Below are 21,637 nucleotides of genomic sequence, written 5' to 3'. Positions count from 1 at the left end.
CTTCATTTTTTCTCTGTTTAGTTTCCAATCCCTCCCAAACATAATTAGTTCTCCCTGTGAGCATCCTAATAATGTGTGTATTTTCTCTGTGGCAAACCCTCATTAGAAAGCCTCTCAATAATTGAACTAACTCGGCTCAGTGTTAGTCAACTGTCAGGCAGGCTAAGAGAGAGGGAGAAGGGGAGAGAGAGAGAGAGAGAGAGAGAGAGAGAGAGAGAGAGAGAGAGAGAGAGAGAGAGAGAGAGAGAGAGAGAGAGAGAGGGGGGGGGGAGAGAGAATGAGAGGGAGAATGAGAGCGAGGGAGAAGGGGAGAGAGAGAGAGAGAGAGAGGGGCGGAGAAGGAGAAGGAGAGAGAGAGAGGGAGAAGGGGAGAGAGAGAGAGGGGGAGAGAGAGAGAGAGAGAGAGACCGGTCTAGTGGTGGTGGAGATGTCACAGCAGAGCTCACAGAACCAAGGCCACCACCTAACAACATGGCTGCATTAGCTAATGGACAGAATGGGGGGAAGGATAGCTACAGATGTAGGATCTTAATGTAATCACCCCAAAAAAGTTAAACTTGTAGTATATTTTAAGTTTAATTTCCACTTAGAATTTTCAGAGTTAATATTTCCTTACGAAAAATCTATCAACACCTACTGTACACAGATGTCCATTAATTATAATCCACGTAATAATTCACATTTCCTGTTTCTGCAGGATTCTTTTCCTGCTGTAGCAAACTGGCTCAAATTGAGATCCTACATCTGTATAGACAAATAAATAGAAATTCTAGAACAGGTATCCCCATTCAAGGGAGATGAATTCACCTTTCAGCAGGACAATAACCTAAAACATAAGGCCAAATCTACACTGGAGTTACTTACCAAGAAGACAGTGAATGTTCCTGAGTGTTTTGACTTAAATCTACTTGATTTAAGCAGATTTAAGTCAAAGCTATTCACAAAGCTATACACAGCGTCGCAGTGCGAAATTCAAACATTGCAGATTGTAAAATAAATGTTTGATGGAACAGCATGCTGATCAGCTGCCAATACATTGTTTTTGAATGTACAGCTGTCCAGTATAGCCTACCTGAACCTACATGAACCTACATGAACCTACCTGAACCTACATGAACCTACATGAACCTACATGAACCGTCCTCGGCTCTCTGCCAGCTTGGATAGAAAGTTGTTGTGCGTAAAACCAGTCTATTCATGTCAAATAATACAGTCAGTCCACCCTCACAACACTAGCTTACTAAGGATTGTTTCATTATGCAGTGTACTATCTATAACTATATACCGTATTTAGCTGCTATTTAGGATTTTTTTCAAAAAATTACACATCAAATAGCCAACAATGATGAAAAAGTAGTCGCCTTGAGGATAAATTCAGGAACTATTTATTGTTGAAAGGGGTTTGTCTGGCTAATAGCCTACACAAATGGGCTGCAATATTCAAGATAAATTAAATCAAATGAAATCCAACTTGAGACTCCCCTGCCCCTGGTCTCCTGAAGTACTCCCATTTTGTGTGCAAATGTTTTCACCACGGCCTGTAGGTCCAGGCTGCAGGCCCCACTGTGTTCTATACTGACTATTGCCAACCCAGACTTTCCTGAGACATTGTGCATTTTATGTCCGCCGAGCTGTACACAATGTAAACTTAGTTTTGAATGCTGCATGTCGAGATATACCAGAGATAAGGGACTGTTGATATTGTAATCACACAACTCAAACACCGGTTCACCAGGATGAATGAAATCACAAACCTATTTTTTTGTTCGAACCCTCAAGAACTGTTGTCTGCTAAGTAGTGAGAGGCTTAATTAAAGATGTTACGGAACTGATGTATTTGAAGCATAACTCCCTTCTGCACATTTTCCCTGATGTTGCTACGGCAATCAAGCTGTTTTTACCATCCCTGTAACTATCAGTTCTGCAGAGAGATCGTTTTCTAAACTAAAACTCACAAAGAAGTACCTGAGAAACATTAGGCTCCCGGTAAGCATCACTCGTTGCACTGACACCGTCCTAGCCTTGACCACAGCGTTTGTTCACTCATATCCCCTCATATGTTCAATCAGTTATTCATTTATTTGTAACTTTTTTTCAGTCACATTCCTGAAGCCCAAGAAATTAACACTCTAGTACATAAGGACATTAAAAAGGTTTATGAATGACTCTTAGGAGGGTTACTGTCAAAATGATTTATTAAATAAATAAAAAATAGACATGGATGACAGGCGCATGGGCTACCAGAGGTCGTGCCCTCGGGGGTATCCGGTACTCCAGTGGACAAGACCTGAAAATGGTTGTCTAGCAATGATCAACCACCAATTTGACAGAGCTTGAAGAATTTAGAAAATAATAACGTACAAATTGCACAATCAAGGTGCGGTAACCTCTTAGAAACTTACCCAGAAAGACTCCCAGCTATAATCGCTGTCAAAGGTGATTCTGACATGTATTGACTCAGGGGTTGAATAATTATCTAATCAAGATATACACTATTAGTCTTTCATTTTCCATGAATTTTTTACACATTTTTGAATTTGTCTTCCACTTTGGCATTACAGAGTATTTTGTGTAGATCGCTGATAAAAAATAGGACAACGAAATCAATTTTAATCACACATTGTAACGTAACAAAGGGTGGGAAAAGTAAAGGGGTGTGAGTGGTTTCTGAATGCCCTGTCAGCTCCTGCTCCTCTGAGCCATTCATGCTTGCACAAGGTTACTTATGAAGGGAATAGGGTGCCATTTGCCACGCAGACCAGTGGTCAGGCTCCAGTTGATCTCCAAACCTGCTGCTGTTATGTTTGTCTCGTTCTTTTAGTCTACTGAACGCTAACAAGATCAACTGTCTGAGGGTGAACACCTTCCAGGACCTGCAGAGCCTCAGCCTGCTGTCTCTGTATGACAACAAGCTGCAGACAATCAGTAAGGGCCTGTTCGCCCCGCTCCGCTCCATCAAGACCCTGTGAGTAGCCACGCAGAGACACACACCGCTCCATCAAAACACACATATACACACACACCGCTGCATCAAGACCCTGTGAGTAGCCACGCAGAGACACACACTGCTCCATCAAAACACACATATACACACACACCGCTGCATCAAGACCCTGTGAGTAGCCACGCAGAGACACACACCGCTCCATCAAAACACACATATACACACACACCGCTGCATCAAGACCCTGTGAGTAGCCACGCAGAGACACACACCGCTCCATCAAAACACACATATACACACACACCACTCCATCAAGACCCTGTGAGTAGCCACGCAGAGACACACACCGCTCCATCAAAACACACATATACACACATGTAACAGTTTAACTTTAAACCGTCCCCTCGCCCTGACACGGGCGCGAACCAGGGACCCTCTGCACACATCAACAACTGACACCCACGAAGCGTCGTTACCCATCGCTCCACAAAAGTCGCGGCCCTTGCAGAGCAAGGGGAAACCCTACTTAAGTCTCAGAGCAAGTGACGTAACTGATGCTACTAAAATGCTACTAGCGCGTACCCGCTAACTAGCTAGCCATTTCACATCCGTTACACACACACCACTCCATCAAGACCCTGTGAGTAGCCACGCAGAAACACACACCGCTCCATCAAAACACACATATACACACACACCACTCCATCAAGACCCTTTGAGTAGCTACACACACACACACACACACACACACACACACACACACACACACACACACACACACACACACACACACACACACACACACACACACACACACACACACACACACACACACACACACACACACACACACACAGACAGGATTTCTATTCAGTCTATGTAAGCAGAGGACTAAGAAGAGAAAACCAAGATATACGACCTTGGATAATATCAGAGAGGCGTCTATTTTTTAAGCTTGTTTTTCTGTTTTTTTTAGGCCCGCTGGGAGCCCCAGGGTACATCATGTTGCTTATCTACAGTGTATTTGTTGTGTGAGCGTATAGCTCATATTTTTTTCACAGAAGCGTATAAATATTTCTCAAACATACAATTACGTTTTCTCATGTATCTAAAGGAATCATTATCTGTTATGATGATGATATGTGGCATATTTCTCACCTGCATGACTCATTCTCAGTCTTCCCACCTCTCTCTCTCTCTCTCTTTCTCTGCATATCTCTCTCCATTTCTCTCTTGCTTTCTCTCCATCCCTCCCTCTCTCACTCTATCCCTCCATCTCTCTGTCCCTCCCTCCCTTCATCTCTCTCTCTCTCTGATCATCTCTCCTCCAGCCACCTGGCTCAGAACCCCTTCATGTGTGACTGCCATCTGAAGTGGCTGGCTGACTACCTGTTTGACAACCCCATTGAGACCAGCGGAGCCCGCTGTAGCCACCCACGTCGCCTGGCCAACAAACGCATCAGCCAGGTCAAGGGCAAGAAGTTCCGCTGCACAGGTAGGCACACACACACACACACACACACACACCCACACACACACACACACACGATGATTACCATTCCTTGTGAGTACATTGCATATCTATAGACTCCTTTCAATTACCAGAGCACCCAGCAACCTTTTGCTCCTCAGCACCGTGTGACAAGCACCCACTGTCCTACAGAAGTAGTGTCTCTCCAGCAGTTATGCCGTGTCCGTCTGTCTCCCCCTCCTGCTTTACTCTCCTGAGGCTTCTGATCTAATGCATAGTGACATGTTGATGGCTCCAAGTCTCCATAGCCCCTCCGCACACAATTCCTCCATAATCATGTGGCACTTGATTACGTGGCGAAGGCTGTGCATCTGAGGCAGAGTCACAGTCAGACACGGAGCACAGACCAGAGACACATTCCTGCACTGCCCTCCCTCTCTCTTTTTCTCTTTCTACATCTATTTCTCTCTGTTTCTCCTCCCCCTTACCACTCTTTCTCTCTGTTTCTCCTCCCCCCTACCACTCTTTCTCTCTGTTTCTCCTCCCCCTCATCTGCCTCTTTCTCTCTGTTTCTCCTCCCCCTCATCTGCCTCTTTCTCTCTGTTTCTCCTCCCCCTCATCTGCCTCTTTCTCTCTGTTTCTCCTCCCCCTCATCTGCCTCTTTCTCTCTGTTTCTCCTCCCCCCTCATCTGCCTCTTTCTCTCTGTTTCTCCTCCCCCTCATCTGCCTCTTTCTCTCTGTTTCTCCTCCCCCTCATCTGCCTCTTTCTCTCTGTTTCTCCTCCCCCTCATCTGCCTCTTTCTCTCTGTTTCTCCTCCCCCTCATCTGCCTCTTTCTCTCTGTTTCTCCTCCCCCTCCTCTGCCTCTTTCTCTCTGTTTCTCCTCCCCCTCATCTGCCTCTTTCTCTCTGTTTCTCCTCCCCCTCATCTGCCTCTTTCTCTCTGTTTCTCCTCCCCCCTCTGCCTCTTTCTCTCTGTTTCTCCTCCCCCTCATCTGCCTCTTTCTCTCTGTTTCTCCTCCCCCTCATCTGCCTCTTTCTCTCTGTTTCTCCTCCCCCCTCATCTGCCTCTTTCTCTCTGTTTCTCCTCCCCCTCATCTGCCTCTTTCTCTGTTTCTCCTCCCCCTCATCTGCCTCTTTCTCTGTTTCTCCTCCCCCTCATCTGCCTCTTTCTCTCTGTTTCTCCTCCCCCTCATCTGCCTCTTTCTCTCTGTTTCTCCTCCCCCCTCCTCTGCCTCTTTCTCTCTGTTTCTCCTCCCCCTCATCTGCCTCTTTCTCTGTTTCTCCTCCCCCTCATCTGCCTCTTTCTCTCTGTTTCTCCTCCCCCTCATCTGCCTCTTTCTCTGTTTCTCCTCCCCCTCATCTGCCTCTTTCTCTCTGTTTCTCCTCCCCCTCATCTGCCTCTTTCTCTCTGTTTCTCCTCCCCCCTCCTCTGCCTCTTTCTCTCTGTTTCTCCTCCCCCCTCCTCTGCCTATCTTTTTCTTACTCGCTGCTTCTTTGGGTTTCCCATTTGTCTGGTTTGTAGCAGAAGAGAGGAAGGCTTGAGGCCAGGGTGTCTGTCTATATTGGTGTGTGGGGCGAGCTCACAAATCACACCCGTCACTGCCTCTCAGGTGGAGAGTGGAGACAGGAGGGGGACCCCACATATACGGCCCCCCGCTGGGAGAAGAGGACAACGGTGTTGAGGCAGCTCCTCTCAACTGGTGCTTTGATAATAACCCTGGGTTCTCCTAATTACAGGCTGGGGAAATTCAATACAGAAACACAATAGCAAGCACAACAGGAACACCGATAAACTGTGTGTGTGTGTGTGTGTGTGTGTGTGTGTGTGTGTGTGTGTGTGTGTGTGTGTGTGTGTGTGTGTGTGTGTGTGTGTGTGTGTGTGTGTGTGTGTGTGTGTGTGTGTGTGTGTGTGTGTGTGTGTGTGTGTGTGTGTGTGTGTGTGTGTGCGTATGCATGCGCGTGCTTGCATAAAAAGCTCCAGAGAGCTTGCATTGTTTTCTCTCACCCCTCTCTCCCCCCCTCCCTCTCTCCCTGTCTTTCCCTCTATCCCATCTAATTGATAATCACACAGGGCTGTCTATATGTGTCCCTGTGTTTGTGGCTTTCCCTATGCTGGGGGGTTACAGACAGTGCAGTACGGTGTGGCTTCTGGGGGCCCTGCTCATTGAGCATGGTTGAGGGGAGGGACAGTGTTGGTGTTGGGAGGAAAAGGAGGTCCTGTCTGGGGGGAGTCCAGGCGGTCAGTCAGTCACCACAATCAGCTTCCTGTCCTGGCTCCTCCTGTCTGTTCCTGTCTGTTCATGTTCCTGTGGCCCTCAGCTCACCCTCACTCTGCCTCACTACTTACCTGCCTACCTACCTGTTCTTCTCTCTACCTGGTGCAGCTGTCTCTTGTGCTTGATCTAACCATGTGCCGCCGCCTACACTCGCCTCACATGGTTCCGTCAAGCACCAGGGACCGCTGGACACACCCGCCCGGCCCACCCACACCATATGCCTGCAGCACGGCATTCTGGGACAGATCCACGGCCCCTTCTTTACGGTGATGGTGAGAGGAGGAAAAGAGAAAAGATGAGGCTTCCCTCCTTCACAGACGGAGACTACAAAGTGGTACACTACAATCCTCGCTTCTTCCTCCGTGTTGTTGAAGAGTCCTCTTCCTCCCCCTCCTCTTCCTCCTCCTCCGCCTCCTTCTTCTGCTTTCTGTCACCCTGCTGTCCTGCTCCTGCATGGCACTTGTCTGCATCCAAAATGGCACCCTAGTCCATATGTAGTGCACTACTTTTGACCAGGGTATAGGGAATAGGGTGCCCTTTGGAAGGCAGCCAGTGTGAGCCAGTGTTTGAGCCAGGCCCAGTGGTTTCCCCAGCAGAGAGAGAGGAAAGAGACCACAGCCGAGCCTCTCATCCGGCGGGCCCTGTCTGGTTCTGGGCTGTGGTTCTTGGAGCTTGCGTTGTCAGAGGCTCTCTTGGATCACTGTTGGAGATAGAGATGGAATGAGTAACATATACAGCGGTGCCAAGGAAAGGCTTGTGTGATGGAAACCACACTTACAACTATCCAACACCCGGCGTTACACCCGGCGGTACAGAAAAACACCCTGTATTACTCTGTCAAAACATCTCCAAGCAACTAACCTCCTGGAATTGACCTTTCTGTCAACTGTTCTCTTCCAAATGATGTTGTAGGTGTGTGTGTGTTATTTTTAAAATGTTTAATAGCTGTGTGTGGGGGTGTTCCTTTGCTCATGTGTGTGTGTTCTGTATAGTGTATGTTTGAGAGGCATTGTGATCCAGTAAAGGCATATGCATAATTCAATGCCTACAGTAAACAAGCTTGGTCCCAGATCCCTGGGACAATGAAAGACTCTCCTGTCCACTCTTCTGTCCACTCCCCTGTCCCTCTCCTGTCTCTCTCCTGTCCCTCTCCTGTCTCCCCTCCTGTCCACTCTCTTGTCCCTCCTCCTGTCCACTGTCCTGTCGACTCTCCTGTCCATCTCCTGCCCACTCTCCTGTCCACTCCACCTGTCTCTCTCCTGTCCCCACTCCTGTCCACTCTCCTGTCCACTCTCTTGTCCACTCTCCTGTCCGCACTCCTGTCCCTCTCCTGTCCCTCTCCTGTCCACTCCACCTGTCTCTCTCCTGTCCCCACTCCTGTCCACTCTCTTGTCCACTCTCCTGTCCCCACTCCTGTCCCTCTCCTGTCTCTCTCCTGTCCCCACTCCTGTCCACTCTCCTGTCCCTCTCCTGTCTCTCTCCTGTCCCCACTCCTATCAACTTTCCTGTCCCTCTACTGTCCCTCTCCTGTCTCTCTCCTGTCTCTCTCCTGTCCCTCTCCTGTCTCTATCCTGTCACGCTCCTGTCTCTCTCCTGTCCCCACTCCTGTCCCTCTCCTGTCTCTCTCCTGTCCCCACTCCTGTCCACTCTCCTGTCCCTATCCTGTCTCTCTCCTGTCCCCACTTCTATCAACTTTCCTGTCCCTCTCCTGTCCCTCTCCTGTCTCTCTCCTGTCTCTCTCCTGTCTCTCTCTTGTCCACTCTCCTGTCCCTCTCCTGTCTCTCTCCTGTCCCTCTCCTGTCCCCACTCCTGTCCACTCTTCTGTCCACTCTCCTGTCCACTCTCCTGTCCCCACTCCTGTCCACTCTCCTGTCCCTCTTCTGTCCACTCTCCTGTCCACACTCCTGTCAACTCTCCTGTCCCTCTCCTGTCCCTCTCTTGTCCACTCTCCTGTCCATCCCCTGTCCACTCTCCTGTCCACCCTCTTGTCCCTCTCCTGTCCACCCTCTTTTCACTCTCCTGTCCCCACTCCTGTCCCTCTCCTGTCCCTCTCCTGTCCACTTTCCTGTCTCTCTCCTGTCCTCACTCCTGTCCCTCTCCTGTCTCTCTCCTATCCCCACTCCTGTCCACTCTCCTGTCCCTCTGCTGTCGCTCTCCTGTCCCCACTCCTATCAACTCTCCTGTCCCTCTCCTGTCCCTCTCCTGTCCACTCTCCTGTCCACTCTCCTGTCCACTCTCCTGTCCCTCTTCTGTCCACTCTCCTGTCCCTCTCCTGTCCACTCTCCTGTCCACTCTCATGTCCACTTTCCTGCCCACTCTCCTGTCTCTCTCCTGTCTCTCTCCTGTCCCCACTCCTGTCCCACTCCTGTCCCTCTCCTGTCCCTCTCCTGTCCCCACTCCTGTCCCTCTCCTGTCCACTCTCCTGTCTCTCTCCTGTCCCCACTCCTGTCCCTCTCCTGTCCCCACTCCTGTCCACTCTCCTGTCCCTCTCCTGTCTCTCTCCTGTCCCCACTCCTATCAACTCTCCTGTCCCTCTCCGGTCTCTCTCCTGTCCCTCTCCTGTCCCTCTCCTGTCTCTCTCCTGTCCCTCTCCTGTCTCTCTCCTGTCCCCACTCCTGTCCACTCTCCTATCCCTCTTCTGTCCACTCTCCTGTCCCTCTCCTGTCCAATATCCTGTCCACTCTCCTGTCCACTCTCCTGTCCACTCTCCTGTCCCCACTCCTGTACCCTCTCCTGTCTCTCTCCTGTCCCCACTCCTGTCAACTCTCCTGTCCCTCTCCTGTCCCCACTCCTGTCCCTCTCCTGTCCACTCTCCTGTCCCTCTCCTGTCCACTCTCCTGTCCCTCTCCTGTCCCCACTCCTGTCCCTCTCCTGTCCCTCTCCTGCCCACTCTCCTGTCCACCCTCCTGTCCCTCTCCTGTCTCTCTCCTGTCCCCACTCCTGTCCACTCTCCTGTCCACTCTCCTGTCCCCACTCCTGCACCCTCTCCTGTCTCTCTCCTGTCCCCACTCCTGTCAACTCTCCTGTCCCTCTCCTGTCCCCACTCCTGTCCCTCTCCTGTCCACTCTCCTGTCCCTCTCCTGTCCACTCTCCTGTCCACTTTCCTGTACCCTCTCCTGTCCACTTTCCTGTACCCTCTCCTGTCCACTTTCCTGTACCCTCTCCTGTCCACCCCCCTGTCCCTCTCCTGTCCACTCTCCTATCCACTCTCCTGTCCACTTTCCTGTACCCTCTCCTGTCCACCCTCCTGTCCCTCTCCTGTCCCTCTCCTGTCCCTCTCCTGTCTCCCCTCCTGTCCCTCTCCTGTCCCTCTCCTGTCCCTCTCCTGTCTCCCCTCCTTTCCACTCTCCTTTCCACTCTCCTCTCCACTCTCCTGTTGACTCTCCTGTCCACTCTCCTGTTCACTCTTCTGTCCCTCTCCTGTCCCTCTCCTGTCTCCCCTCCTGTCCACTCTCCTGTCCCTCTCCTGTCAACTCTCATGTCCCTCTCCTGTCCACTCTCCTGTCCCTCTCATGTCTCCCCTCCTTTCCACTCTCCTGTCTACTCTCCTGTCAACTCTCCTGTCCCTCTCCTGTCCCCACTCCTGTCCCCCTCCTGTCCACTCTCCTGTCCCTCTCCTGTCCACTCTCCTGTCCCTCTCCTGTACACTCTCCTGTCCCTCTCCTGTCCACTCTCCTGTCCACTCTCCTTTCCACTCTCCTCTCCACTCTCCTGTCGACTCTCCTGTCCACTCTCCTGTCCACTCTTCTGTCCCTCTCCTGTCCCTCTCCTGTCTCCCCTCCTGTCCACTCTCCTGTCCCTCTCCTGTCAACTCTCATGTCCCTCTCCTGTCCACTCTCCTGTCCCTCTCATGTCTCCCCTCCTTTCCACTCTCCTGTCCACTCTTCTGTCCCTCTCCTGTCCCTCTCCTGTCTCCCCTCCTGTCCACTCTCCTGTCCCTCTCCTGTCCACTCTCCTGTCCCTCTCCTGTACACTCTCCTGTCCCTCTCCTGTCCACTCTCCTGTCCACTCTCCTGTCCACCCTCCTGTCCCTCTCCTGTCCTTCTCCTGTCCACTCTCCTGTCCCTCTCCTGTCCCCTTTCCTGTACCCTCTCCTGTCCACCCTCCTGTCCCTCTCTTGTCCCTCTCCTGTCCACTCTCCTATCCACTCTCCTGTCCACTTTCCTGTACCCTCTCCTGTCCACCCTCCTGTCCACTTTCCTGTACCTTCTCCTGTCCACTCTCTTGTTCACCCTCCTGTCCCTCGCCTGTCCACTCTCCTGTCCACTCTCCTGTCCCTCTCCTGTCCCCACTCCTGTCCCTCTCCTGTCCCCACTCCTGTCCCTCTCCTGTCCCTCTCCTGTCCACCCTCTTGTCCCTCTCCTGTCCATCTTCTGTCCACTGTCCTGTCCCTCTCCTTCCCAGGTACAGAGGACTACCGTAGCAGACTGAGTGGAGAGTGTTTCCAGGACCTGGTGTGTCCAGAGAAGTGTCGCTGTGAGGGCACTGTGGTGGACTGCTCCAACCTCAAACTGACCAAACTGCCCCCACACCTCCCCGAGCACACCACAGACCTGTAGGAGCACACACACACCACACACACACACACACACACACACACACACACACACACACACACACACACACACACACACACACACACACACACACACACACACACACACACACACACACACACACACACACACACACACACACACACACCACAGACCTGTAGGAGCACACATACACACCACACACACACATACACACATACCACACACACACACACACACACACACCACAGACCTGTAGGAGCACACACACACCACACACACACACACACACACACACACACACACACACACACACACACACACACACACACACACACACACACACACACACAAACACACACACCACACACACACATACACACACAGACACATTCACATCCCATCCAGTACTATTCCTCTCTCTCCAGCTCCATAATCATTGTTCTGTCCTGATATATTAATGGAGACATTCTTCACATGCCTCTATCCCTCTCTCTCTATCCCTATCTCTATCCCTCTATCTCTCTATCCCTCTATCTCTCTATCCCTCTATCTCTCTATCTCTCTATCCCTCTCTCTATCTCTCTACCCCTCTCTCTATCCCTCTATCTCTCTATCCCTCTCTCTATCCCTCTCTCTCTCTATCCCTCTATCTCTCTATCCCTCTATCTCTCTATCCCTCTCTCTATCCCTCTCTCTCTCTATCCCTCTATCTCTCTATCCCTCTATCTCTCTATCCCTCTCTCTATCCCTCTATCTCTCTATCCCTCTATATATCTATCTCTCTATCTCTCTATCCCTCTCTCTATCTCTCTACCCCTCTCTCTATCCCTCTATCTCTCTATCCCTCTCTCTATCCCTCTCTCTCTCTATCCCTCTATCTCTCTATCCCTCTATCTCTCTATCCCTCTCTCTATCTCTCTACCCCTCTCTCTATCCCTCTATCTCTCTATCCCTCTCTCTATCCCTCTCTCTCTATCCCTCTCTCTATCCCTCTATCTCTCTATCCCTCTATCTCTCTATCCCTCTATCTCTCTATCCCTCTCTCTATCTCTCTACCCCTCTCTCTATCCCTCTATCTCTCTATCCCTCTCTCTATCCCTCTCTCTCTATCCCTCTCTCTATCCCTCTCTCTATCCCTCTCTCTATCTCTCTACCCCTCTCTCTATCCCTCTATCTCTCTATCCCTCTCTCTATCCCTCTCTCTCTATCCCTCTCTCTATCCCTCTCTCTATCCCTCTCTCAATTCAATTCAAGGGGCTATATCGGCATGGGAAACATGTGTTAACATTGCCAAAGCAAGTGAGGTAGATAACATACAAAAGTGAAATAAACAATAAAAATTAACAGTAAACATTACACATACAGAAGTTTCAAAACAATAAAGACATTACAAATGGCAGATGACCTCAGGCCTTTGATATTCCAGGATGATATAGTGAAGGCTTTTTGTTCCATAAAGTGTCCAATGTTGTTGGTCGTGGTTTGGCCTCAGGCCAGTAAGTGTGAGCAGAGCCTGCTGAGCATCTGGTACATGCCGTTGGCTTGGGCTAGTGGAAGAGTGGGGGTTGGGCCTGTTTGCCCGCTCACTACCTGGGCGTATGTGTGACTTCCATGTTGATGCCCTCTTTGCGGGGGTGGGGTGCATGGGGTGGGCAGGAGTGGCATAGGTCTGATCTGAGGGGGCCTAAATGGGGTGTGGGCATGGTTGATGTGGGGTGGTATTGATTGGTTGGGGTGGGGGTGTGGATGTGTCTGGGGGTGCTGTGGTCTGGATGTAAGTCCTCTTGGCGTGGGTCCTCTATGTGTAGGTCCAGGGGGGGGTCCTGCAGGTGTTGGAGGGTGTCTCGCTGGTCTGGGTGGGGTGTCTATTGATCTGTTGCTCCTGTGTGAAGTGTTGGGGCTGCGTTTGAGAGCGATGTCCTTTAGAGTCCGGGCAAAGGTGGGCACTGCTGCCTTGTAGAGGTGGACCTGGTCATAGAGGCTGTTCAAGTCCAGGGTGGAGTGGTGGACCAGGTAAACATTTGGTTTTGAGGCACAGTCACGGGAAATGCTTGCATTAACCTGCTGTATGGTAGCAGGGTGGAAGTTTTTTCGTGGTAGCAGGGTGGAGATAACCACTTGTGCTTTGGGGAAAGTAGAAGAAGCTTTTTCAATCACTCCCTTCAGTGCTGTGGCCACCCTTTCCTGCTGTGCTCTCAGATCGTTTGTGCCTGTGTGTATTATTATGTGGCTAGGTGAGCCTAGTTTGTCCTCAGACAGAAGGTCTAGGGCGCACTGGGAGTTTGGACACCAGAGTTTAGACACACTGTGTTTGGGAAAAAGTTTTTTTTCTTCTGTATATTTCCCAATTGAGTCCATAAGGAGAACAATCTGTGTCTTGTGTTTGTCCTCAGTGGGTGTGGGGGGGTTGTCAGGAGGGCTATCAGGGTGGCTGACAGGGGGGGTGCTGAGAGGGGGTGAGAGCTGCTGGGCTTGGGGTTTTTCTTTTGTCTGTTCTGCTGTGATGTCGACTCTATGGTCAGGGTCTGGTGTGGACTGTTCTGCTGTGGTGTCGAGACTTTTGTCGGATGCTGAGGTGGGCTGTTCTGCTGGCTTCTCTGTGGGGATGGCCAGCTCTCTAGTGGGTTGTTCTCTGTCATACGCCTTCCCCCTCAACCTCTCCTCCAGCAGTCTGATCCTCTCCTCCATCCCCCTCAACCTCTCCTCCAGCAGTCTGATCCTCTCCTCCATCCCCCTCTCCCTCTCCTCCAGCAGTCTGATCCTCTCCTCCATCCCCCTCTCCCTCTCCTCCAGCAGTCTGCTCCTCTCCTCCATCCCCCTCTCCCTCTCCTCCAGCAGTCTGCTCCTCTCCTCTAGTGCTCTGTTCTGCTCCTGCTCCTGCTCTTTCTCCTGTTGAAGTTGTCTCACCACTGTCCAGAGTGCAGATATGTCTCTCTCCACCTCCAGCTCTCCTGGTCTGGTTAAGGGGGTGTTGTTGTGCTGGACTGTTGTCTGGGTCTGTGCTGACTGGAGTGTAATCACCTGCTGTTCCAGCTCAACCTGCTTTACCTCCAGCTGGGTGAATTTATCCTTCATTTCAATGAGGGAGAAGTACTCTGTACTGGGAGGTTGACTGTCTGCTGAGGGTTGCTCGTCTGTGGGGTTATATAATGAAGAGGTCTGGTCTGACCCGCTTGGGGTGGGAGTATCTTTATCAAGGGAGAGCTTCTCCTGCTGGGCTAATTCTTTGATTAGGTGAAAGTCCAGCTGAAACTGTTTGGGGTTGCCCTGTACCATTACTGTTCCATACTTATAAAGATTTATGTTAGCTGACTCAGAGTCCTCGTTGTCAAGTATCCTGAGTTTCTACCCCTCGTTAACCCCCCCTCTCTTAACAGAGGGGTAGTGTGCTAATATAGCACTGTGCCATGCCAGGGGATGGTTTGTGTGGAAGATAAGGTTGCTGATTTTCCCATTTTTGTAATAGTCAGCAAAAAGTGTCTCTTGATTTTCTATAAGGAGCTTCTTTTTGTGCTCTTTTCGTGTCTTATCATTCTTTACATACACAGGGTACTGTATTGTAATTACCTCTGAACAGTTGGAGGCAGCTTCTAAGGCCTCTTCATTTGGTTGGAGTAGACTATTCGACTCTCCTGCCATTGTTGGGCTAATGGGCTTTGACACCTCTCACTTGACACGTAAGTGCTAGTTGAAGCTGTATCAAGCTTGGCAGAATTATCTTAGCATTCAGTCTTTATAAAGTCATGTCACGTATTTTTCTTCTTGGCTTTTGGAAATAGAATATAGTTTCAGACTAAACATTACTCACTCAGTTCCAGGTTGGGTGGTATTCTCAGGTTTCTGTTGTTTTCCAGAGAATTTGCTGTATAGAATAATAATCCTTGGTAGATGTGAATCTTTCAGGTGATTCCGTAATTCCGTCCAAAATCAGGTTGTAGGTTTTGAGTTTTGATTTGAAGTGAAGGTTATGTTGTAGAGGGTAGCATCCTGTATGTGTTCCTGACAAGAAATCCAAGTTTATCTAACTCTAAATCTATCTTTTTTAAAGAAAATGCTGAAAAATGCAGGAGCTCATCTGATCCACTCTCTCTCTCTCTCTATCCCTCTATCGCACTATCCCTCTCTCTATCCCTCTCTCTATCCCTCTCTCTCTCTCTCTCTCTCTCTCTCTCTCTCTCTCTCTACCCCTCTCTCTATCCCTCTCTCTATCCCTCTATCTCTCTATCCCTCTCTCTATCTCTCTCTATCAATTCAATTCAATTCAATTCAAGGGGCTTTATTGGCATGGGAAACATGTGTTAACATTGCCAAAGCAAGTGAGGTAGCAATACACACAAATCCCTCTCTCTCTCTATCCCTCTCTCTATCCCTCTCTCTCTCTATCCCTCTATCTCTCTATCTCTCTCTCTATCCCTCTCTCTATCCCTCTCTCTATCCCTCTCTCTATCCCTCTCTCTATCCCTCTCTCTCTCTATCCCTCTCTCTATCCCTCTCTCTATCCCTCTCTCTCTCTAACCCTCTCTCTATCCCTCTCTCTATCCCTCTCTCTCTCTATCCCTCTCTCTCTCTATCCCTCTCTCTCTCTAACCCTCTCTCTATCCCTCTCTCTCTCTATCCCTCTCTCGATCCCTCTCTCTCTCTCTATCCCTCTCTCTATCCCTCTCTCTCTCTATCCCTCTATATCTCTATCCCTCTCTCTTACCCTCTCTCTATCCCTCTCTCTATCCCTCTCTCTATCCCTCTCTCTCTCTAACCCTCTCTCTATCCCTCTCTCTATCCCTCTCTCTCTCTATCCCTCTTTCTATCCCTCTCTCTATCCCTCTCTCTATCCCTCTCTCTATCCCTCTCTCTATCTCTCTATCCCTCTATCGCTCTATCCCTCTCTCTATCCCTCTCTCTATCCCTCTCTCTCTCTATCCCTCTCTCTATCCCTCTCTCTATCCCTCTCTCTCTCTAACCCTCTCTCTATCCCTCTCTCTATCCCTCTCTCTCTCTATCCCTCTCTCTATCCCTCTCTCTCTCTATCCCTCTCTCTCTAACCCTCTCTCTATCCCTCTCTCTATCCCTCTCTCTCTCTATCCCTCTCTCGATCCCTCTCTCTCTATCCCTCTCTCTATCCCTCTCTCTCTCTATCCCTCTATATCAATTCAATTCAATTCAATTGACTTTATTGACATGGTAGGTTCGTTATTACTTACATTGTCAAAGTATACATATCGAAAAATAAAAATCAAATATATATGTATATATATACAAAATGTATATATATTTATATATAAATAAATGGTGGGACCAACAGCAATAATAACAGTAGTAGTGGACATGGGATTACCATTAACAACAACAACAATATTAATCAGAACAACAATAAATTAAAGCAACAGTAGTAGACCAGTGTCAATATGACTTGAGAAGACATATGACCTGGTATGAAAGACAAAACAAAACTAAGCTAAATGGGAAATATTATCAATATTACTTTGCATTTTTCACTGGCTGTCCCTCAGGTTGTGGCAGGAGGACACATATTTGGCTGCCAAAACTGCACATTTTGGCTTTTCACCCAATAAATATTTGATTTTTTCTTCATCTTTTATAGTTTCAAATTCTTTGTATTGAGTTATAATTTTGGGAAAGAAATATGCTCTTAGGTCTGAGTATTTGTCACAGTGTAGTAGGAAATGCACCTCTGTCTCTACCTCTCCTCTGGAGCAGAGTGAGCACAGCCTGTCCTCTCTGGGCAGCCAGGTTTGTCTGTGACGACCGGTCTCTATAGCCAGACGGTGCTCACTGAGTCTGTACCTAGTCAATGTTTTCCTCAGTTTTCTATCAGTCACAGTGGTCAGATAGTCTGCCACCATGTACTGTCTGTTTAGAGCCAAATAGCATTGAAGTTTACTTTGATTTTTTGTGGTGTCTTTCCAATAGGTTATATATTTTTCTTTTTGTTTTGTGATGATTTGGTTGGGCCAGATTTTCTGAGGGCTGTCCCGAGGCTCTATGGGGTTGGTTTGGGTTGGTGAACTGAGCCTCAGAACCAGCTGGCTGAGGGGACTCTTCTCTGGTTTCATCTCTTGACATTGTAGAGCTGTGTGATGGAATGTTTTAGGGTCACTTGTTTTTAGATGGTTGTAAAATTTTATGGCTCTTTTTTCTATTCGAATGAGGAGGGGGTATTGGCCCAATTCTGCCCTACATGCGTTATTTGGAGTTTTTCTTTGTACTTGCAATACAGTCTTGCAAAACTCTGCATGCAATATTTCAGTTGGATGCTTGTCCCATTTAGTGAATTCATTATTAGAGAGTGGACCCCATACTTCACTGCCATATAGAGCAATTGGTTCTATAACTGATTGAAAAATTTTGAGCCAGATTCTAATTGGAATTTCAATTTTGATGTTCCTTTTAATGGCATAGAATGCTCTTCTTGCTTTGTCTCTCAGCTCATTCACAGCCATGTGAAAGCTACCTGTGTTGCTCATATTTAGTCCTAGATATGTGTAGTTTTTGGTGTGTTCTAATAGAACTGTGTCCAAATAGAATTTATATTTGTCATCCTTATTTCCCGACCTTTTTTGGAATATCATTATATTTGTTTTTTTTAGGTTAACGGTCAGAGCCCAGGTCTGACAGAACCTGTGAAGACGATCTAGGTGCTGCTGTAACCCCTCTTTAGTGGGAGACAGCAGCACCAGGTCATCTGCGTACAGCAGACACTTGATTTCAGTGTTGTGTAGGGTGATACCAGGTGCTGCCGATTCTTCTAATGTTTTTGCCAATTCATTAATGTAGATGTTAAATAATGTTGGACTTATTGGGCAGCCCTGTTTCACTCCCCGCCCCTGAGAGAAGAAGTCTGTTTGCTTGTTGCCAATTTTAACCGCACATTTGTTTTTAGTGTACATTGATTTAATAAAATCATATGTTTTCCCTCCAATACCACTTTCTATTAGTTTATAAAAAAGACCTTCGTGCCAAATTGAATCAAATGCTTTCTTGAAATCTACAAAACATGAGTAGATTTTGCCTTTGTTTTGGTTAACTTGTTTATCAATTAGAGTGTGGAGGGTGTAAATGTGGTCTGTTGTACGATAATTTTTCAGAAATCCAATCTGGCTTCTGCTCAGGACGTTGTGTTCGTCAAGGAAATGATGTAGTCTGCTATTTATAATACTGCAGAGAATTTTTTTATATCTCTATCCCTCTCTCTTACCCTCTCTCTATGCCTCTCTCTATCCCTCTCTCTATCCCTCTATCTCTCTATCCCTCTCTCTATCCCTCTCTCTATCCCTTTCTCTATACCTCTCTCTATCCCTCTCTCTATCTCTCTATCCCTCTATCTCTCTATCCCTCTATCTCTCTATCCTTATCTCTATCCCTCTATCTCTCTATCCCTCTATCTCTCTATCCCTCAATCTATTCCCTCTCTCTATCCCTCTATCTATCCCTCTCTCTATCCCTCTATCTATCCCTCGCCCAATCCCCTCAATCTATTCCCTCTCTCTATCCCATCTCTCTATCCCCCATCTATCTCTCTGTCCCCCTCTCTCTCTATCCTCTCTCTCAATCTACCACCTCTCTCTCTCCCCTCTCTCTCTCCCCTCAATCTCTCCCTCTATCCCTCGCCCTATCCCCTCGATCTGTCTGTCTGTCTCTCTATCCTCTCTCTCTATCAGCCAATCCCTCTATCCCTCTCTATATCCCCTCAATCTACCACCTCTCTCTTCCCCCAATCTACCACCTCTCTCTTCCCCAATGTACCACCTCTCTCTTCCCCCAATCTACCACCTCTCTCTTCCCCCAATCTACCACCTCTCTCTTCCCCCAATCTACCACCTCTCTCTTCCCCAATCTACCACCTCTCTCTTCCCCCAATCTACCACATCTCTCTTCCCCCAATCTACCACCTCTCTCTCCCCCCCCCATTCTACCACCTCTCTCTTCCCCAATCTACCACCTCTCTCTTCCCCCAATCTACCACATACCTCTTCCCCCAATCTACCACCACTCTCTTCCCCCAATCTACAACCTCTCTCTTCCCCCAATCTACAACCTCTCTCTTCCCCCAATCTACCACCTCTCTCTTCCCCAATCTACAACCTCTCTCTTCCCCCAATCTACCACCTCTCTCTTCCCCCAATCTACCACCTCTCTCTTACCCCCCATTCTACCACCTCTCTCTCTCCCCTCAATCTTCCACCTCTCTCTTCCCCCCCATTCTACCACCTCTCTCTCTCTCTCCCCTCAATCTTCCACCTCTCTCTTCCCCCAATCTACCACCTCTCTCTTCCCCCAATCTACCACATCTCTCTTCCCCCAATCTACCACATATCTCTTCCCCCAATCTACCACCTCTCTCTTCCCCCAATCTACAACCTCTCTCTTCCCCCAATCTACAACCTCTCTCTTCCCCCAATCTACCACCTCTCTCTTCCCCCAATCTACAACCTCGCTCTTCCCCCAATCTACCACCTCTCTCTTCCCCCAATCTACCACCTCTCTCTTCCCCCAATCTACAACCTCTCTCTTCCCCCAATCTACCACCTCTCTCTTCCCCCAATCTACCACCTCTCTCTTACCCCCCATTCTACCACCTCTCTCTCTCCCCTCAATCTTCCACCTCTCTCTTCCCCCAATCTACCATCATTCTCTTCCCCCAATCTACCAACTCTCTCTTTCCCCCCAATCTACCACCTCTCTCTCTCCCCTCAATCTACCACCTCTCTCTTCCCCCAATCTACCATCTCTCTCTCCCCTCTCTCTGTCCCCTCAATCTATCCCTCTATCCCCTCAATCTATCCCATCTCTCTATCCTCTCTCTCTATCCCCCTCTCTCTCTATCCCATCTCGCTATACCTCCCAGCCATCTCTCTACCCCCTCTCTCTCTATCCCCTCTCTCTATCCTCTTTCTCTATCCCCCTCTCGCTCTATCCCCTCACTCTATATCTCCCAGCCCTCTCTATCCCCTCTCTCTCTCCCCTCAATCTACCACCTCTCCCTCTCTCTCTCCCCTCAATCTACCACCTCTCTCTCTCCCCTCAATCTACCATCTCTCTCTCCCCTCAATCTACCACCTCTCTCTCTCCCCTCTCTACTCAATCTACCACCTCTCTCTTCCCCCAATCTACCATCTCTCTCTCCATCCCCTCAATCTATCCCTCTGTCCCCTCAATCTATCCCTCTATCCCCTCAATCTATCCCTCTATCCCCTCAATCTATCCCTCTATCCCCTCAATCTATCCCTCTATCCCCTCAATCTATCCCTCTATCCCCTCAATCTATCCCTCTATCCCCTCAATCTATCCCCTCTCTCTATCCTCTCTATCCTCTCTCTCTATCCCATCTCACTATACCTCCCAGCCATCTCTCTACCCCCTCTCTCTCTATCCTCTCTCTCTATCCCCCTCTCTCTCTATCCTATCTCGCTATACCTCCCAGCTCTCTCTCTACCCCCTCTCTATTCCCTCTCTCTATCCCCTCTCTCTAACCCCTCTCTCTCTATCCCCTCTCTCTATCATCTCTCTCTATCCCCCTCTCTATCCCATCTCGCTATACCTCCCAGCCATCGCTCTACCCCCTCTCTCTCTATCCTCTCTCTCTACCCCCCTCTCTCTATCCCCTCTCTCTATCATCTCTCTCTATCCCCCTCTCTCTCTATCCCATCTCGCTATACCTCCCAGCCATCTCTCTACCCCCTCTCTCTCTATCCTCTCTCTCTACCCCCCCCCTCTCTATTCCCTCGATTTACACCCTATCTCTATCCCCTCGCTCTATATCTCCCAGCCCTCTCTATCCCCTCTCTCTCTCCCCTCAATCTACCACCTCTCTCTCTCCCTCTCTCTCTCCCCTCAATCTACCACCTCTCTCTCCCCTCAATCTACCACCTCTCTATCCCCTATATCTATCGCTCTCTCTCTCCCTCTCTCTCTCCCCTCAATCGACCACCTCTTTCTATCCCTCTCTCTATCCCCTCAATCTATCCCCTCTCTCTATCCCCTCTCTCTAATTTCAATTCAAATTAAATTTGAGGGCTTTATTGGCATGGGAAACACATGTTAACATTGCCAAAGCAAGTAGATAATAAACAAAAGTGAAATAATTAATTCAGATTATTTAGTTACTTTGGCTTTGATGCCTCATGATTGAGTAGTGATCTGATCAAGTAGAGTGTGATTTTGCTGTGATCTGACAGGGGTGTCAGTGGGCTGACTGAACGCTCTGAGAGACTCTGGGTAGAAGTCAGTGATAAAGTAGTCTACAGTACTACTGCCAAGATATTATCTATAGGTGTACCTACCATAGGTGTCCCCTCGAAATCTACCATTGACTATATACATACCCAGCGTGGTTATGTTGTCATAGTTGTGTCTATGGGGGGGGGGGGGGGGGGGCATATTGGGGAGGGA

General features: G+C 48.9%; 1 protein-coding gene across 3 annotated transcripts in view; it reads left to right on the top strand.

Moving 5' to 3' along the window:
* The window catches only part of LOC129829472 (slit homolog 3 protein-like), a 450,259-nt gene that overhangs the window by 387,274 nt on the left and 41,348 nt on the right, over positions 1-21,637 (top strand). For all 3 annotated transcript variants that reach the window (XM_055891175.1, XM_055891174.1, XM_055891173.1), the window contains 3 exons: positions 2,822-2,965; positions 4,276-4,439; positions 11,097-11,247. In XM_055891175.1, the coding sequence (XP_055747150.1) occupies positions 2,822-2,965; positions 4,276-4,439; positions 11,097-11,247 (459 nt within the window). The remainder of the gene's footprint in view (positions 1-2,821; positions 2,966-4,275; positions 4,440-11,096; positions 11,248-21,637) is intronic.

Source organism: Salvelinus fontinalis, chromosome 31 (assembly GCF_029448725.1).
Source record: "Salvelinus fontinalis isolate EN_2023a chromosome 31, ASM2944872v1, whole genome shotgun sequence".
Lineage (NCBI taxonomy): Eukaryota > Metazoa > Chordata > Actinopteri > Salmoniformes > Salmonidae > Salvelinus > Salvelinus fontinalis.
The sequence above is the reverse complement of the archived record's forward strand: the minus strand, read 5'-3'. Positions and strand labels throughout refer to the sequence as shown.